The 17,541-nt window shown below is 34.4% G+C and overlaps 2 protein-coding genes across 3 annotated transcripts; both read right to left on the reverse strand.

Moving 5' to 3' along the window:
- Nucleotides 1-6,442: 6,442 nt before the first annotated feature.
- Nucleotides 6,443-10,272, reverse strand: LOC132055736 (uncharacterized). The gene is made up of 3 exons (XM_059447695.1): nt 9,578-10,272; nt 8,559-8,703; nt 6,443-8,299 (listed from the first exon to the last, which is right to left on the reverse strand). Exons 2-3 carry the CDS (start codon nt 8,695-8,697, stop codon nt 6,843-6,845), a joined length of 1,596 nt encoding a protein of 531 aa, XP_059303678.1. The 5' UTR covers nt 8,698-8,703; nt 9,578-10,272; the 3' UTR covers nt 6,443-6,842.
- Nucleotides 10,273-12,113: 1,841 nt separating this feature from the next.
- Nucleotides 12,114-16,702, reverse strand: LOC132055737 (plant intracellular Ras-group-related LRR protein 7-like). 2 transcript variants are annotated; one of them, XM_059447696.1, is made up of 9 exons: nt 16,465-16,702; nt 16,264-16,310; nt 15,067-15,175; nt 14,881-14,966; nt 14,178-14,268; nt 13,840-13,925; nt 13,119-13,205; nt 12,913-13,044; nt 12,114-12,380 (listed from the first exon to the last, which is right to left on the reverse strand). In XM_059447696.1, the coding sequence occupies exons 1-8, from the start codon at nt 16,466-16,468 to the stop codon at nt 12,934-12,936; spliced, it is 621 nt and encodes a 206-aa protein (XP_059303679.1). In that variant the 5' UTR covers nt 16,469-16,702; the 3' UTR covers nt 12,114-12,380; nt 12,913-12,933. The 2 variants fall into 2 exon arrangements, with proteins under 2 accessions (XP_059303679.1, XP_059303681.1); XM_059447698.1 differs by lacking the exon at nt 16,465-16,702 and having other exon boundaries at nt 16,260-16,310.
- Between the last annotated feature and the right edge of the window lie 839 nt (nt 16,703-17,541).

Here is a 17,541-nt window from a genome sequence, read left to right on the forward strand (position 1 = left end):
ACTTGAGGAGCTTAACGAATTTGGATAATTGAAATTGTGAAAGGTAAACGTTTAAGGACAAATAAATTGGGATGAATGGTGTATTGCTTTTTTTGTTTTTTTAATGACGGCAGCTCAACTAAGAGATGCTTGTTATCTATGTTAATAGGAGTACATGAGTTGGGTAATTCTCCCACCAAGATTTAGGTAAATAATCAAAATGCACTTAGTTTTACTTCTACTAGTAATTACTCCATTTGTTCAGCTGCTAGGCCATCATTTTTGGAAATAAAGCCTTATTTCATTGACTCTACAAAAGTGACATATTTGCACATATTCAAGCTATCGGTGCAATAAAGTCGAGTCAATTCCTCAAATAGTCATTGAACTTGTAGAAAAATCCTACTAAAGTAACTTTTGAATTTTTTTGGACAATATGGTCATCAAACTATGCTCATCTTTCCAAAAAAGTAAAACAACCCATTTTTTAACTTAAGACCCCTTAACCTATTTTAAATTATAAAATCCATTATGTAGCCACAATTTTTCAATACTCCAAAATTCTTGTTCAAATTAATATTTTTCATGTTTTAATAATAAAATAAGAATATCTAACGTAACATTTCAAGCGATAAGAATAAAATAATATAATCATTCAAACTTTAAGTATACTACAAGGTTTTCTTTGTTATATCAATTTCATTTGAATTATTTTGATATTTTCTGTTGCTCAAAGCCGGAAATTAAACAATTTACTGAATGGAAGCGCATTGACATAATTAATATAAAAATTGTAAAATTGATTTTATTTTACAAAGTAGTTATCCAGCACGCTTCTTAAAAATATAAAATTTTTATATTAATTGTAATCCACTTATTTATAAACTAAACTTAAACAAAATCAAAATATTACAAGTTCATCTCCAAGAAAATAAAAATAGTAACTATTTTTTTGATAATTGAAAATTTTATATATCAAGAAAAATTATTTACAATCAATTAAAAAATATAGTTAAGCATTGTGCTCATTTCTACTATAATTATATTGTATCCTTTTATTGTCTGCTTAAACACAATTTTGCAATATTCTGAAATATTTTTCACATTTTGAAGATACAATAGAAATATTCAAATGGATTTTATAATTTAAAATGGGTTAAGGGGTCTTATGTCCAAAAATGGGTTGTTATATTTTTTTGGAAAGATGAGCATAGTTTGATGACGTTATTGTCCAAAAAAATTCAAAAGTTACTTTAGTGGGACTTTTCTACATTGACTCCAATAAAGTCTCACTACTCTTAATAATCCTAACTGCACTACTCATGAAAATGCCCCACGTTTCATGTGGAAGTGCAAATGTAGAAACTCAATAATTTTAGTTCGTATTCTATACATGAGTTAAAGGATACACTTTTTAAGTACAAAAAATTGATTTTGAATCCAATAAATGAAATGACTTACATTAAAATTTCAAACTCAAATCTATAAAATTCATAATCCTAAATTTGCCTCTAAGGATAGGGATGGAAATGTCGAACGAAAAGAAGTAGAATTTATAGAATATTTCACTTGGATGAAAGCTGGATATGTGGCCAGAGGCGAAACCAGGATTCGAAGCTTGTGGGTTCGGGGTTCTAATTCTTTAAAGTTACTGGGTTCTTAATTAATAATTTGTACATATTTGATAAAAAATTTAATACAAATATATCAATTCGGATAAAAGCTACTGGGTTCGGCCGAACCCACACCCGAAGGGCTGGCTCTGCCCCTGTATGTGGCAGAGTCAAATATCCCTTATATAACACTGAAAAGCACACGCAGATCCTGCTGTAATCACCACTGCCTCCGGCTGCATCTAAGGGCTGATATTGTACATGTTGACAAGTGAGTGTGATGGCCCACAGTTGTATCTAAGGGTGGATGTGCATCGTCATAACAGATGCAACTGTCTTGTACTCGTATTATATACTACTACTATATATTTTGATTTTTTTTTTTAAATGTATAGTTAGAATAAATCCACATTCCCATAACAAAAATTTCTATTGCTTATCTGGTAGCCCGCACTCAAGGATATGGTCGTTGAAGTGAGTGCAGCTTGGTTGAGAAGGGTTCAAGTCCGCAACTTTTGTAATAAAAAAATAAAAAAAGTAGGTTTCACGCACGAATTTGTGCGTGAAAGGACCAAACTGTAAAATTAAAACTTTGGTCCTTTCATGCACAGATTTTATGCGTGAAAGAGGCTGCCTTTTTTTCTTTTTCTTTTTTTAAGCTATCAAAATCAAGTTTTTTTCATACTTTGGGCAAATATTAGTCATGTTTCAAAACCCAAAAATATCAATATTTTATATAGAACTTAATACCTTTTTTTGCGTACAGTAACATCGGCTCATTATATCAAGTATACCTAAACGTTTAGATCGTCATTTTAGGGGTTGTAAAGTGTCCCGAAGTAAGTTTTGTTTTTTGGAAACTTGTCATCTTTAGATCTAAGTGTCATATTTTATAGGGTTTTGATTTAAGTGTTTTATTATTTAGTCAAGTCAATGTACAAATAAAAATATTATATCCAAAAATAATTCATCCAATACGAAAGGTTCAACCAAGGTATAATATATCTCATTCAATGCTCGCACCAAGGTTTGATCCCATGTTGTTGGCAGTTGCAGAGCCAGGATTTTCGCCGAGGGGGTTCAAAATATAAAAAAGTAAACATACGAAGAAGCCTAAGGAGGTTCAACGTCTATTATATATACATCAAAAATAATTTTAACCTTGTAAAAATAGTGTTTTTTTCCGCCGAGGGGATTCGGATGAACACCCTCGACATAGTGTGGCTCCGCCACTGGTTGTTGGCATAAAAAATAAGCAAGTAAAAAAGAGAGGCTAAACCACCAAGCCAAATTGGCGAAAGCAACAACATAGACAATTTTTGTTTTTTATAATGTTCACTAATGCTATTTAACTCGTTTTCATAAATTGAATTTCGAACCTCAAAATTGACATTCAAGACATCATCATCACGGGATTTCCATCTTGAAATCTACTTTTTATCATTAGATTTTCATCAAGAAAGAATGAAAATTGTGCACTAATTTGGGGAAAAATTCAAATTGAATGGGATAATGGGCGTTTTTTGGAAAATCGGCTCGGCCAAACCTCCTAGCCGCGTTTGCCCTGCTAGATCTCGAAAAAATAACCCTGAGTAAAAAAAAAAAACGCGTAAATCGGACATCCGAGCGCAAAGTTATGACCATTTAAAGTTTCAACAATTTACAACTAGTTTTCTACCTATGCTCCTGTCCTTATTTTTTATTTACGTCAAATCTTCTATGATACATAAATTAATTAAGGTCATGCCACAACGTTAAGGGTTTGGAGCTACTCAAATTTAACCTTTAACATGGGAATATACCAATTTTTTTCATCCCATTGTAAACACAATTCAACATTTGTTTCCATTAGCAATCATAAAAATGCAAATTTGTCTCCCTCTATTTGGATAATTTTCAATGTATATACCTCATATGTATAGGCAACACGTTTTTTGGCCTCTCATTTTTTGGCACCTTATGTGGGCAACAAGACCGTGGCGGTGAGTGCAAGTACGTCTCGTGGTGGCAGAACATCTCGGAGTAAAAGAGCCTCTCATCTTGAAGTTTTATTTTGAATATTTTGTTATTGTAAAAAATCATGTATTACTTAATCCAATGAATTATTTTTGAATTATTTTGAACCTTCCATATTGGATGAATTATTTTTTAATATAATATTTTTATTTGTACATTCGATTTGATTAAATAATAAAACACTTAGATCAAAACCCTATAAAATATGACACTTATATGACACTTAGATCTAAAGATGATAAGTTTCCAAACAAACAAAATTTACTTCGGGGCACTTTACAACCCTTAAAACGACGATCCAAACGTTTATGACACTATACTTGATGCAATGAGCCGACGTTATTGTATGCAAAAAAAAGATATTAAGTTCTATATAAAATATTGTTATTTCGGGGTTTTGAAACATGACTAATCTTTGCCCAAAGTATGAAAAAAACGTGATTTTGATAGCGTAAAAAAATTTAAAAAAAAAAAGGTAGCCTCTTTCACACACAGAATTTGTGCGTGAAAGGACCAAAGTTTTAACTTTACAGTTTGGTCCTTTCACGCACAAAATTCGTACCTGAAACCTACTTTTGTGTTTGTTTTTTTTTTTTTTGTAGTACTATTTTGGTTCAAAAAAAATTTTTTTTTTTTTTTTGGTACTACAAAAGTCGCGGACTCAGAAGGGTTCAGATTCTAATAGAGACAAAAAAAATAGGCAAACTTACTCAAATGACTACCTTATTGTAGCTTTCTGTCATTTGTAGCTACCCTTTTAAATATTACCATTTGTAGCTACATTTTAGCAAAATAGTGTATGTTTTCGCATGTATTTGTTGTCAACACATACATGAGAACACGATAAAAAAAACAAGATCCTTGATTTTAGCCTTTAACGGTGGAGCTATTAAATTAGATATTAATATTATTTTTTTTTTGATGTATTTTAGTGATTTTTTTTTTATGTATTTCAGTGATTTTTTATGTATTTCAGTGATTTTTTTTTTTTTATGTATTTTACTGATTTTTTTTTTTTGATGTATTTCAATGGATTTTTTTGATGTATTTCAAATACACTGTGTACATTCCAACTACATATGAAGCCAAATATATTTAAATTTTCTTGTATTTGAATGGATTTCAACAAATACATTCAGATACAAAGACAAAAATTAACAAAATACACTAAGAAATACACTCAAAAAATACAAGGACAAATACATTCAAAACCAGTGTATTTGTGAGATGTAGATTTTTAATATATTTGTATTTGGCTTTTAACAAATACACACTGCCAGATCTGAGACACTACTACCACCAAAAATCATAATCTCTCCACCACCACCAAAGTCCTAATCTGAGACACCACCACCACCAAAAATCCAAATTTGAGACACCGCCACTACCAAAAAACTCTAACCTTTCCACCACCAACAAAACCCTAATCTCTCCACCTCCACGTTATCTTCTCCGCCGCCATCTCAAAATCTGTGCCATCGCCGCCACCACCAACAATACACACAGCCAGATCTGTGCCATCGCTTCACCGGATAGAGTGAAAAGAGAGAGAGAGAGAGAGAGAAGGGTGAGCACAGAGGGAGAGGGAGAGGGAGAAGAGGGAGAAGAGCGAGAGGAGCGGCAGAGAGAGAGAGCGGTGAGCACAGAGGGAGAGGGAGAAGAGAAGAGGGGCGGCGCGACCATGGTGGTGGTGGTTGAGAGAAGGGAAGAGAGATTTTTTAGGGTTTTGAGAAATGAAAAATTTGAAATGGGTAGTGATTGAAAAAAAAAAAAGATATATGTGTTTGGGTATGTATTTTTGATATAGTTACCATTTGTAATTTAGAAAAGTTAATTAGCTACTAAATATAATTAAATAAAAGGGTAGTTAATATTAATGATTAGGTCTTAAAAGAAGCTACAATGAGTAAAAATTCCAAAAACATATTAGGGAAGTTTTTCTCCCTCCGGATAAAAAAAAAGTCCACTTAGCCTTTTTTTCTTGGATCAAAAAAAGTGTCCACTTATTAAATCAAGAAACAATTAACCTTATCTTTCCAGATTTACTCCTATTAAATGTTATGTGATCAAATCCTAATGCCTATTTAATTAGGGGTGATTTAGTCAATTTACATATTTTTTCTTGGAGTGAGTAATTTCTTAAGGGGTGTGCAAATGGCTAAGTGGAGTCTTTTTTTTATCTGGAGGGTGTAGTAGACAGAGTAGCTCAATATGTATGATGGTAGGAGATAGCAAGTGGGAGGTAGAATTAGTCGAGGTGCTCGTACACCACCATTCTTGCCATTCTTCCCTTTTACCAAAACCCCTCCCCTCTTTACCCAACAAGGAAATCTACCTCCAGCTACTGTGTAACAACACTTTAGCCCCAAATGCGTGTTTCTTGTTACATAGCATGCTGTTTCCTCTTTTCAATAGAGACTACCAATGATTGATGCCAAGTCAATCAAGCCGTTAACACTTCACTTTCAATACAACCGACCCTCCTCCTAAGTCGAATGTTACAGTTTACACTTCACTCTCAATACAACCAACCCTTCCAACTTCCAAGTCGAATGATACACCATAAAGTATTAAGAACCAACCTTCCACAGAAATACCTTGATGTTCTTAGTACTCAGGCCAAAAGCAGATGCCTAATCAGTCAGCTTAAAAAGGCTTCGAGTTTATACCTAAAAACTTCTGGTACGAATACCTTCACAATCTATAGTGATACTATGTTCTACATCGGTAATATCTTGTAATTACCCATAAAGGTCTTAATTGTAATTGAGAGTACAGGTTGAGAAATAGAAAGAGGATGCGTGCAAGGGAACAAAAAATAAAAAGAGAGGAAATTCACGACTGTACAGAACCACTAAAACTTACGTATATCAGAATCTAAAAGGATCTTCATCCCCCCTATTTGGAAATATGGCTCAATTGGCCATAGTTCAAACTTTACAAATAAATTCTAACAACCTACTGTCAGTCAGAACAGCTTCCCAGGATCTGGTGTTAAAGTAAATAATGGCTACTGTACAGTTCCAAAAGTTTAGCATCCATCAGCTCATGTAACACCCTTGCAATGCCACTTCTTACATCTGGGTAAAAAAAATTACTCCCACCATTATAAATATACAAGGAAAACTGGAGCCTGCGCTTGAAGCATCACCAGATTGATTCAAAACTTAGCTTAACTCCTGAATAAAAGAATTCACGCTCTTTTTTTTTTTTTTTTTTTCTTTTTCTTTTTGTTTAGCTTAACCCCGAACCATCTCGGCTCTTGTATATCCAGGCTCCATCACCAAAGACTTCTTCAATCATAGTGTGGGTTGGTAACAAATCAACTTCATTTCTGGCACACCTCAAGTACCCAACATCCCATTCTTTGCCACTACACGGTTCCAACAGACTATCATGCTTGGTGCCACTGCCCATACCAGCAATATCACTTGCCCAATGTTTACCATCATTGGTCTTCCCTAGTGATGATTCTGAAGTAACCCCGGCTGCATCAGTGGTACAGGAGCCACCTTGGATTTCTTGCTCATCCACTTTATTTGATAGTCCTTGGTCTTGAGGCTGCATACTAAGTTTATAACTGCTGTTACTATCAAACAACTTAGCAGGATATGATTCCGGCACATCAGTGAAGACCTTCCTGCTACCAAAATTTACAGGCTTATAATCTTCCCATATTGCATCACCCACCTCCTCGTCATATGATCGTCTATCGTGCTCCTCATAGATCATATTGTAGCTGAGAACATTGTGATATGCTGGGGTTTCAACCACAGAATCCTCATCTTCATCCGTCATTTTAGCACTCTCATCAGCATCATCAACAGTCTCATGCCACTCATCGTTATCACTGTCTATGTTCAGTGGATCATATCTGTTCTGCTCAGCGCGTTTTCGCAAAATAAAGACGTTAAAATAATAGCTGACAAGTTCCTCCCTACTCCGTGAAGGAAACTCAATAGCAAGATGGTTCCAGAAATTCTTGCCTAGTGATGTAGGATTGGACAATACGACCTCATGAAATAATTCCTCTTCCTCTTCACTCCATTTTTCTGCCACTACCTCTCCCATGTCACAAAAACCCAACCTAACAAATGCCTCCTCTCCAAGGGCTAGCTTTAGTTTTTCCCTTGCTTCAATGATGTGTAGCCGAACGCATCTTATGGAACCTATATCTTCACAGGAACATTCAACTCTTCTCTCTCCGACATTCTCGCCATCATCTGCAAGTAACTCCATTTTAGGCATCGGAATGATACTCCTTCCAGCAAATTTATTTTCATAGGCTTGAGATGAAGGACTCAGAGTTTCATGTATACCCTCTACGCACGGTTTATCCTTATCAATATATGCACCCCAATCTGGTAGTTCTGCCTGAAAATCGGGTCCAATGGGGACCATCTTTTGAGGATTACTTAAAAGAGAAGAATATATCTCCCTGTGATGAGCAGCAGCCCTGAACGGATGATCAAAATAGTAATATTCAGGAGACGTCAATATGTGAAAAGGCGCCTCAGGCCTGATGTCTTCCTCACTGGTGCTACTAGTGGGCCAGGAAGAGTTTGAAGCAGATCCATGAATGCCCATCTCAGTTTCCTTCTCAGAAGAAAAAAGAACTTCAGCCACATTGTGACTATCAGGTTTCTTGTTAGCATCAGGGATGACTCTTGAAAAGTTGTCCTCATCACCACCTAACAAGAACAATAGATAACAGATCAGTTAATCAGAGTATGGATCAAAAAGATTCATTTAAAATCCAAAATCTACTCTTAAAAGAGCAAGCTCGTAAAGTAAGGTGTGGAGAAAACAGCTCCAACCTTAAAAATATTTGGCAGGTCTTACAGGATTCTGCAATCCTCCAGTGACTGAAAGCATTTTATAAAATGGTACACAAAGCAGCAAAAACAGAGCAAAGAATATCTCAAAGCTAACAAAATAATTTCTTGTTACCTGAAGCATAAGCCTCCACACCCACTGATTCACGAGAAAGTTCCAAAGTCGAAACTAGCTGACAGCTGGGTTCATGTCTTGGTTGCTTAGATGAAACCTCATACAAATCCTCTTCACCGAAAGGCCTTTTTTGCAACATAATTAGCTGCAAGGAGTAAAAAATATGAGATATTTAAACATAAAGGGGAAGAAGTCCAAAGACAAAAAGCAAAGGGACGAAAACGCCTTCAAGTTCCACGCGTTCTAAGAATATGTAGCAATGCATAAAATTTCATAATCATGTAATTGCATTAAAATCCCACTAAATTAAACACAGGAAACCTGTAAAGATGAGCATTTAAACCCATTCCTATACAATCTCAGAAGAACATTTTAGATCAAATATAACTGTATTGTCTAGCTGAAAAGAAATATACAAACAAAAACACCACATCAACTCTCAATAAACAGAAAAACCAACACGAGATTGTTAGTACATTCATTTAGATATACACTCAACTATGTTAAGAAAATGAACCGGTGAGCCCCCACTTGTGGGATTACACTGGGTATGTTGTTGTTGTTGTGTGGTGGTGGTGTTGCACTAAAAGATATTGACCCGGAACATAATACAAGCATCAATTTTCCTCTTAGGACAACAAAATTACCAGACAAGACAACAACTTACAGGAAATATTAACATAAAAAGTCTAGGCAAGCAGCAAATAAAACACCCAGATTATAACAAATACATACTACAAGACTATACATTGACAAGCGCAACAACAACTGCCCGTTCTGTTTTCGAGCAAAGTAGGCTAATTTAGATAACTGCATAAAGTCATCATTAAGCTAATTAAGTTTCTAATTTCTAAGTAGTGACACGTGGCACGGTGGGATAAAAAAAAGTGACACCACTTAAATTAGTTTCATCATAGTGTGGCCCTAAAGAACAGAAAACTGAAATAGAGACCCATGAAGTTTGTTTTATTACATACATGTAGCACATGAACAAAATTAGGAGGATACGGTTCGGGTACCTTTAACGGGTCTTCGTCAAAATTGGGGTAGCGAATCTTTCAATTGGTACCAACTAGAACCACTCGAGGACCGGAATAGAATTTCGGGTAAAATTATTTCTATTTATTTTTATTCTTTGGAAAAAAAACAATAGGTAAAAATATAAATTGCAAATTTAATGAAAACCCTAACCCTAGATCCCCAAATTCAGATAATCAATTAATTAAATCAACCAAAAATTGGTTCAAGAAAAATAAATTGAAGGCGAAAGGAAACGGATTAAAGAAGAAATCCCAAATCCACAACCTAATTATATCGGAAGAAGATCAACCCTAATTTTCTTTCCCAAAAACAAAATTAAGGTATAATAACGACTCAATTTTACAAATCAACCTATGAATCGAACAGATCTAGAAGATAAAGAAGAGATCTGAAACCCTAAATCGAAATTGGATTCACAAAACGGCTATAGCCAAAAGAGGTATCAATAGATAGAGGAGAGAACGAATTAGACGAATCGAAGATTAATTCGAATGTTTAGACAAAAAATCGAGGTCGATTTGAAGGAAGAAGAATAGGGCAATTTGGAATTGGGGGAAAATCATTGACGATTAAAAAGGTGGAAAGTAGAGCCCTAGTGGGTATCGGAATCTGTTATTGGGCGGGTCGAAAAATTACTAACGCGGGAGGTCCAAATATTTGCGCCAACTAGCCTAACCGAATAATAATAATGGTTTGCATCCCGATGTGATTTAATAGCATGATTTATTTATCTATTAGCCTAATAATTGGTCCAGAAATTAATTGGTCATTCTTTTCTTCCCTTTTTCGAAAAGTACTAATTGGTCATTCACGTGGTGGTACATATTGAAATATCACGTGTTCGAATTACTTCTTTTATGTTTATTTTATTAATTTTGTGGGAAAGATATGGTGAGATATGATTAAAATCCTTATCCTTTCTCGCGTGAAATTTTCCACCCTCTTCTAGAATGTCACGTATTTTTCTTTTTCTTTTTTTTCTCTGATTTTATTATTTTTATTTTTTCCTTTTATAAATTACTAAAATCGAGACTTTCACATTTTAAAAAATAATCATAGACCTTGCTTATTTCTTTTCCATCGCAATTTTTGAATTATTATATGATGATTTTTTAATTTTACATATAGAAAGGAAATAAAAAGAGATAGACTTTCATCCTTCGGAGAATAGGAGTGTAATAAGAACAACTAAGAGCCTATTTGGCCTAGCAGTGGGCTTTTTTTTTTTAAGAAAAAATACTTTTTTTGGATATTTGAGGTGTTTGGCTAATGAGTAAAACTGTTTTTAAGTAGAAACAGAAGCAGTTTTTTTACGGTAGGGGAAAAGTAAAAAAGTTCTGCTTCTTGAAAAAAGCAGAAGCAGAAGCAAAAAAATATTTTTTCAAGGCAAAAACATCCCTACCATAAATACATACTATTTACCAAGTATATCCCTCGTTAATCCATTAATTTCTAATTAATAATTCTTTGTGTTGAATTTTAATTTGTGGAATGATTTTCAATTTTATTTTGGTTGTAGTTTTTTAGTATATTTAAATCATTGTGTTGATATTATATCAATATTTAATATTTTATTTATTTATCTATGTATTATATTAAATTGAAAATTTTAATTGAAGTCTTTCATAATAGATATTTGAAATAATTTTTCTCTGTAAAATCATTTTAGTGGTAAACGTTCATTGATACTTGTCATTTTTTGTAATTTGACACTCAAAAGCACTTTTTAAGAAAATTAGTCAAACACAATCTGCTTATTAAAAGTGGTCAAAAGCACTTTTCAAATGAATTACCAAAAGTACTTTTTTGAAAAGCATTTAAAAAAAAAAAACACTTCTTAAAATAAGCAGTTTTTAGCCACTAGGCCAAATAGGCTCTAAATGGAGGTTCTCCCTAAGATGATCATCTCGTGGCTAATGAGAACAAACTAAATCGATGGTTCTATTTCTCAATTTTCTGACTTGCTCCTATAATCGTAAATATTTGAGAAACATAGTAAGATCAAAACGATTTTTGCTTGCCTTAAATCACACTTATACGCTTTTGTTTCCCTCCCATTTGTTCAGTTAACGAACAAAGTTTAAGTTCAATTTAAATTAAGGATTATATATATGGTCTAAGACGCAGCATTACTTTTAACTTTTGCTATTTGAATTTGGCCATATTTATATCTGAACTAAAACCCTTGCAGTCTTTTTGTATGAAATCAAAAGGTTGGCTGCAACCCATAGAATGTAATAATAGGGTGGAAATACAAAGTGTGCATAGTGCAAAATATTCTGGGATAGTTTTATTTTCAGTGGGCGTTGACACAGACATTTTCTGTGGGCGAAAGTCGTAACCGTGGATATTTTCGGTTATTTTAGAGCTCCACACGAGTGAGTTACTTCTTTTTCCTTCACAAGATTTGATTCATGCCTTTACAGTTTACACATTACAGCAACACTCTAGAGATCACACCGATGTTCCTATTATATTTTTAAAAATTAATAGTGCAGTTCACTCATGCACATGTTATAAAAACTGATATATTTATTGCACCTATAACCAGGTTTAAGTTAATATATATACATAGCTTTTACAAAAAGAAAAAAGTGATTGGGACACTTGAAATACAGACCATTTACAATTACTCTTAACTTAGCATAGATACATTGCCCAGTTTGTCATAGTTAACAATTCCATGAAGAACTGTAGAAAGGCATGAGCATATTCTTGGGAGTCAGCAGTAACAGCATTTCCTCGATATCAAATAGTTCAACGCCTCCAATTTCCACCCAACTGCAATAAAAAGTTGGACAGCAGTTGATCAAATGCATCACCTGACCTGGCATTTCATCATACTACATTGAAACTAATTTGGCAATCATATTAACTAGTAGACCTGTCTATCAGATTGAGAAACTTGCCAGACAAGACAACAGAATGCTAAGGACACCGTTCCTAAGCAACTATTTCATACCCTTTAGATTGAACACATTTTCCTCAATGGACCCCCGGTGGCAGCGTAAGCCTATAATCCTACAAGCTATATGGCTGGGCGACATAAATGATTGCAGAGGCAATAGGGCAGGGAGGTAAGATCAATGCTAACATGCATATCCAGCAATGACATGAGCATTTGACTACAACAAAGTAGTCAAATTTAATTTAAATATTACAGAAATTACAAGCAGATACCAACCCTTTTAGTGAAATGTGGCTACTGCATAACCAAGATAGTATGGAAGAAGTTTCCTTTTTATTCTTTTAAACCAGAATAGGAAGTAAAGATATAAAAACAAGATCAACAAGATAGAGTAGGAAGCCTTACAAAATTACAGCAGCAGTGGTATCACAAATCAACACCCTCATCAAGTCCTTTAGAACTGATTATCACATTTGAATCAATTTGTTTGTCGAACTTCATTTTACGCCTGGTTTCAAATTCTTGAAATCCTTCCATCTGAAAGGAGAAAAAGTCCGTTGGAGATCTCCATAAGTGACTTTTTCAGGATAGTGAGCACAATGGTGACTTACTTGTTGAAATTGGTCCATGGTGATGGGATTGCCATGTAGGGCTATGTTCTGCAAGCCCTTGCATTCTTTTAATAAATTTAGAGGCATCTGAAAAAATGAGAACCAACAAATCAATAGCTACAATATGGCTGTAAAATAAGCGCATAAGCTAGGAGAATTGCAAACTCCAGGATGATCACGCATTAAAGAAAAGAAACTACATAAGTGTAAACAGATGACCTCAGATGTGGATTACTTTGCAAATATCTATACACAACAACTATTTCATATCACGATTCACAAGTTCAACACATGAGGATGTTTCAATACCAGTATCCCTATGTGAAGCTTCTTCTTCATTAAATGAAAAGCCTTTCCATGCATGTCTTATGGTTTGATGAAGAGCTATATAACATATATATACAAATCTGCTGAATACCCTTCTCTCTCTCTCTCTCTCTCTCTCTCTCTCTCTCTCTCTCTCTCTCTCTCTCTATCTCTATCTCCCTCTCTCTGTGTGTGAGAGAGAGATTAAGAGAAGACATTCAAGTGTCAGAAGAAAATTTCAGCTAACAAAGTAAATATCGCTCTTAGTTACATTACATGAGACAGACAGTGCAACTTTAGATCTACTTATGCTTGCCATGTTTTTACATATGTCCATGTGTGTGTGTGTGTGGGTGAGAGAGAGAGAGAGAGAGAGACAGACATAGTCAGAGAGGAAGGAAAGTTTGGACATTACCTGATTGAGTTTATTATTGTTCAAACAGAGTGATTTTAGTTGAATGAGATTGCAAATTGAACCAGGAAGCTCTTCGATGGAGTTATCTGTGACAGAAACTTCCAATCATGAGGCTAAGGAGAAAGCAGTAGAAGCACTAACAGTGAATCCGAGAAAGGAAAAAAAAAGGAGAAAGTAGAAGATGACACTGTATATCAACTCAAAATGTATTCTACAAACAGTCTTCCCACATGCTAATGGTCAATTTGATATGCATACAAAGCTCCGACACCCAGGAGATCAAAGGAAAAGGAGAGACAGAAAGTATCAGAAGAAAGACGAGCTAAATATGAATGTACCATTGGCTTGCAGCTCTTCCAAAGAGAAGCAACTTCCAATTGATTCAGGAAGAAACTTTAACTTGTTGTTTGAAACATTCAACAAAACCAACTGCATTGCCAAAAGATATTATCAATTCTACAGCTGAAATTTTTTCAGTTAAAAGGAACTGCGAAGACGTCAGTCTAAGCAATACAACCTTCACCCTCACAGACAGAGAGAAATAACGTCATCTAGAATACAATAAGTAGCTGAGAATCTTTTAATAACAATGTGTGCAATCGTAAAAACAGTTCTTGAGTCAAGAGAACCGTCGAACTTGATTCAAAGCCCCCAAAGATAAAACCACAAGAATTTGAATAATAAATTACAACTGCAAGTCAACACTACTTACTCTGTTTAACAGTGACAGTGAAAAGGATAACAGGAAACAAGGTGTAACAAGTAAATAGATGTCACAACAAGTTGGCTTAATAGCACGACTTGAGAGGGTTTCTTTCAAAAGAAAATGTATAAACCTGCACCTTAAGCAAAAAAGTCATGGATATCAATTTACAGAACAATTCTCCAATCAAAGGCATTGGCAAGATCAAAATTAAATAGTTCTTGTGCCAGCTAAGCATCTTTACAGTAAAAATATTTTAACGAACAATAAAACAATTTTTGGCACATTAAATAGAACTTAGAAAGCAGGTAACCTATAGAGTGTAATAAATCACTCACACTCCGCAAGCTCCCGATTGTGTCAGGCAAGCTTGTCAACAAGTTTGCTGAGACAGACAGACGCTCAAGTTTCACCAACTGCCCCACTGAACACAGGAAGTTTATGTAGTTAGAACAGAGAGTGCAGTCTTATAAAAGAAAAAAGTATTCCACTTAACATGAGTGATCTAACATATCTAGACTTACATTCCTCAGGCAAGTTTGTGATCCGGTTCCCATCAAGTGTTGCCACTTTCAAAGACTGAAGCAATCCCAGATTCATGGGAAGACGCTCAATAACGTTATCAGCTAAAATCTGAATAGAGATAATTGGAGATAGAAGTTTTTTGCTCTTAGTATTAGAGAATCAACTTAAGAAATATATTCACCATTAATACAGGAATAAACCTAATGGTAACATTAATGAGTAATAAACAAGAAAAATTCTAAGATAAAAGCCCTTAGAAAAAAATGCAATGAGTTATTCAACAAAAACAGTAACAGGACAAGTCAGTAGTGGAGTTACTTTATGCTTATCTACTCAAGATTACACCTTAAACAATGCTTTAACATGCTTTAATGGAACAAACTACCAGGTACAACCATCAGCTAGCAATAAACTTCTAACGGAAAAGCAAGGCATGTGATTGGCAACAGTTTTGAAGGCCTAATATGCAGGCTTCTTATAGCTAGTGCATTATGTGCAAGGAAAGAGGAGCAGCATAAATTCTGCTACTGCATTTCTCTTTTGCTTGCAAGTTGTAGTTGTAGTTGCAAGTTTTCTTTGGGAATCATTTCGTAATGCATGATTCTTATCAGCAAACTTGTGGTTTTGCCAGGAGCAAGGGGATAAGGCAATTAAAATTTGCAGAATTGCTGGTTGTTGTTTGGGCCATCAGGTATAAAACCAATGAATATTAAACAAGAGCAGAACATTTCTGAAACCTTTGTGTAGTGAATGTTTTCTACCCCCAGGGTGATCTAGAGCACTCGGTCTACTCCTGGCCTTAAGTGAGCTCCATCGGCTTTGGACAGCTCCTATTACTTTCTGTAACAATTTTGTAGTTGGAGATATCATGTGCTCTGTAGAAACCTTCTCTTTACCCTAGTAAGTTTCTTTCTGATAAAGATTAGAAAAAAGAAAAAAAGGAGAACAAAAACAAACAATTGTTTGCCCCATTTCTGCTCTATAAAACATTTGCATTAGTTTTATGTGCATTTTGGCTGCAATATACGAGTTGATACCTTCTTCACAGCTAGCATTCATAATATGATCTGACGCAATAACAGTATAATTTTCTTTCCAAAAATAATACCCTTTTTTTCTAATGAGGCCTCCTACACACTAATATATATCAGAAAAACAAACGAAAAAAGGGAGCGGGAGTAGGATGTCGTACTTACAAGACGCTGTAAGTTACTTAGTTTGTTGATCTCCATAGGAATTTCAACTGTCACAACAGAAAAGTAAGAATTAGCTTCCAGGAAAACAATTAGGAAAATAAGATAAGTATACAAACACACTCTTCCAGTAGAAATTGTCTTTATAATCTAAAGTGATAAAAAATATGCAAATCAAGAGCTCAAGAAGATTAAGAGCAATACCCATTTTATTGTGTGTTAAGTCGAGGGTACGTACAGATCTTTCCAGGTCAAAAACTTCATCAGGAAATGTCTGTTCACAGAAAGGCTAGTCAGGAAATAATATATATGTGACCTTTCCAAATGGAGTAAAATGTTGCTTATTTAAATGTTCTAGCATTTAATCACGGTAAGCATCATCCTTCAAAACCAACAAACAGGCATAAGTAACTCCTCAGACAATGATTTGTTTCGAAGGGAATGGAGGGAGTAGTTAATTACTATCCTGCCTTTCCCACGCAATGCATGTTCACTTTAACATCCTCGTGAATCAGACAACTAACAAAAGATCTGCACGGGAAAATTTCTCATATATAAAGATGCTTGATTGTATTTTGCTATAATGGTGAACTTGAAGCAATTCTTGATGTGAAAGCTACAAGCTCCTCCCTTTATAATCTAACCTCTGTGTTAAGCTTTAACATACCTAGCAATATTGAGCTTATACTCCAGAAAAATATTCGTAAAACTCAATTATACCTCACAAATACTCATAAAAACACGTTATGTTATGGTAATTGACTCGCTAGGAAAGTTAAGATGTTAAAATGACTTACACATTAGGCCAACGGAAAAAAAAAATGTAGAATTAACAGTTAAAAATTAGCTTAATAGAGAACTCATCACTTTAGAGTTCAAATTAATAGTATAATGAATTTTGAATAGAACAAGATTAATAATGGAATAGTGCTAAACATTTTTGGCACGACGGAAATGGAAAGATTGTCCTATAAACTGACAAAGGAGTAGATAATAAAAGGTATTCACAGAAGAAACAAACGCTAATGAAACAAACAATGGATTGGAAGTCCAAAACTGTATTTTCCCGAAATAGTTAAACGAAAGGCGATGCTTTATTAATCATGGCTATTATCATGATATATTGTATTCAGAAATTTAAGAAAGAAAAAAAAAAAAAAAAAAAAGCAATCAGCATTAGATGCCTAATTAAATTTCTTCAGATATAATATAACAGTTTAAAAAAAAAAAAAAGGAATGAAAGGAAAATGCCTTCAATTTAGGTCCCTAACCAACGGCCCC

Source organism: Lycium ferocissimum, chromosome 5, assembly GCF_029784015.1.
Source record: "Lycium ferocissimum isolate CSIRO_LF1 chromosome 5, AGI_CSIRO_Lferr_CH_V1, whole genome shotgun sequence".
NCBI classification, from domain to species: Eukaryota; Viridiplantae; Streptophyta; class Magnoliopsida; order Solanales; family Solanaceae; genus Lycium; species Lycium ferocissimum.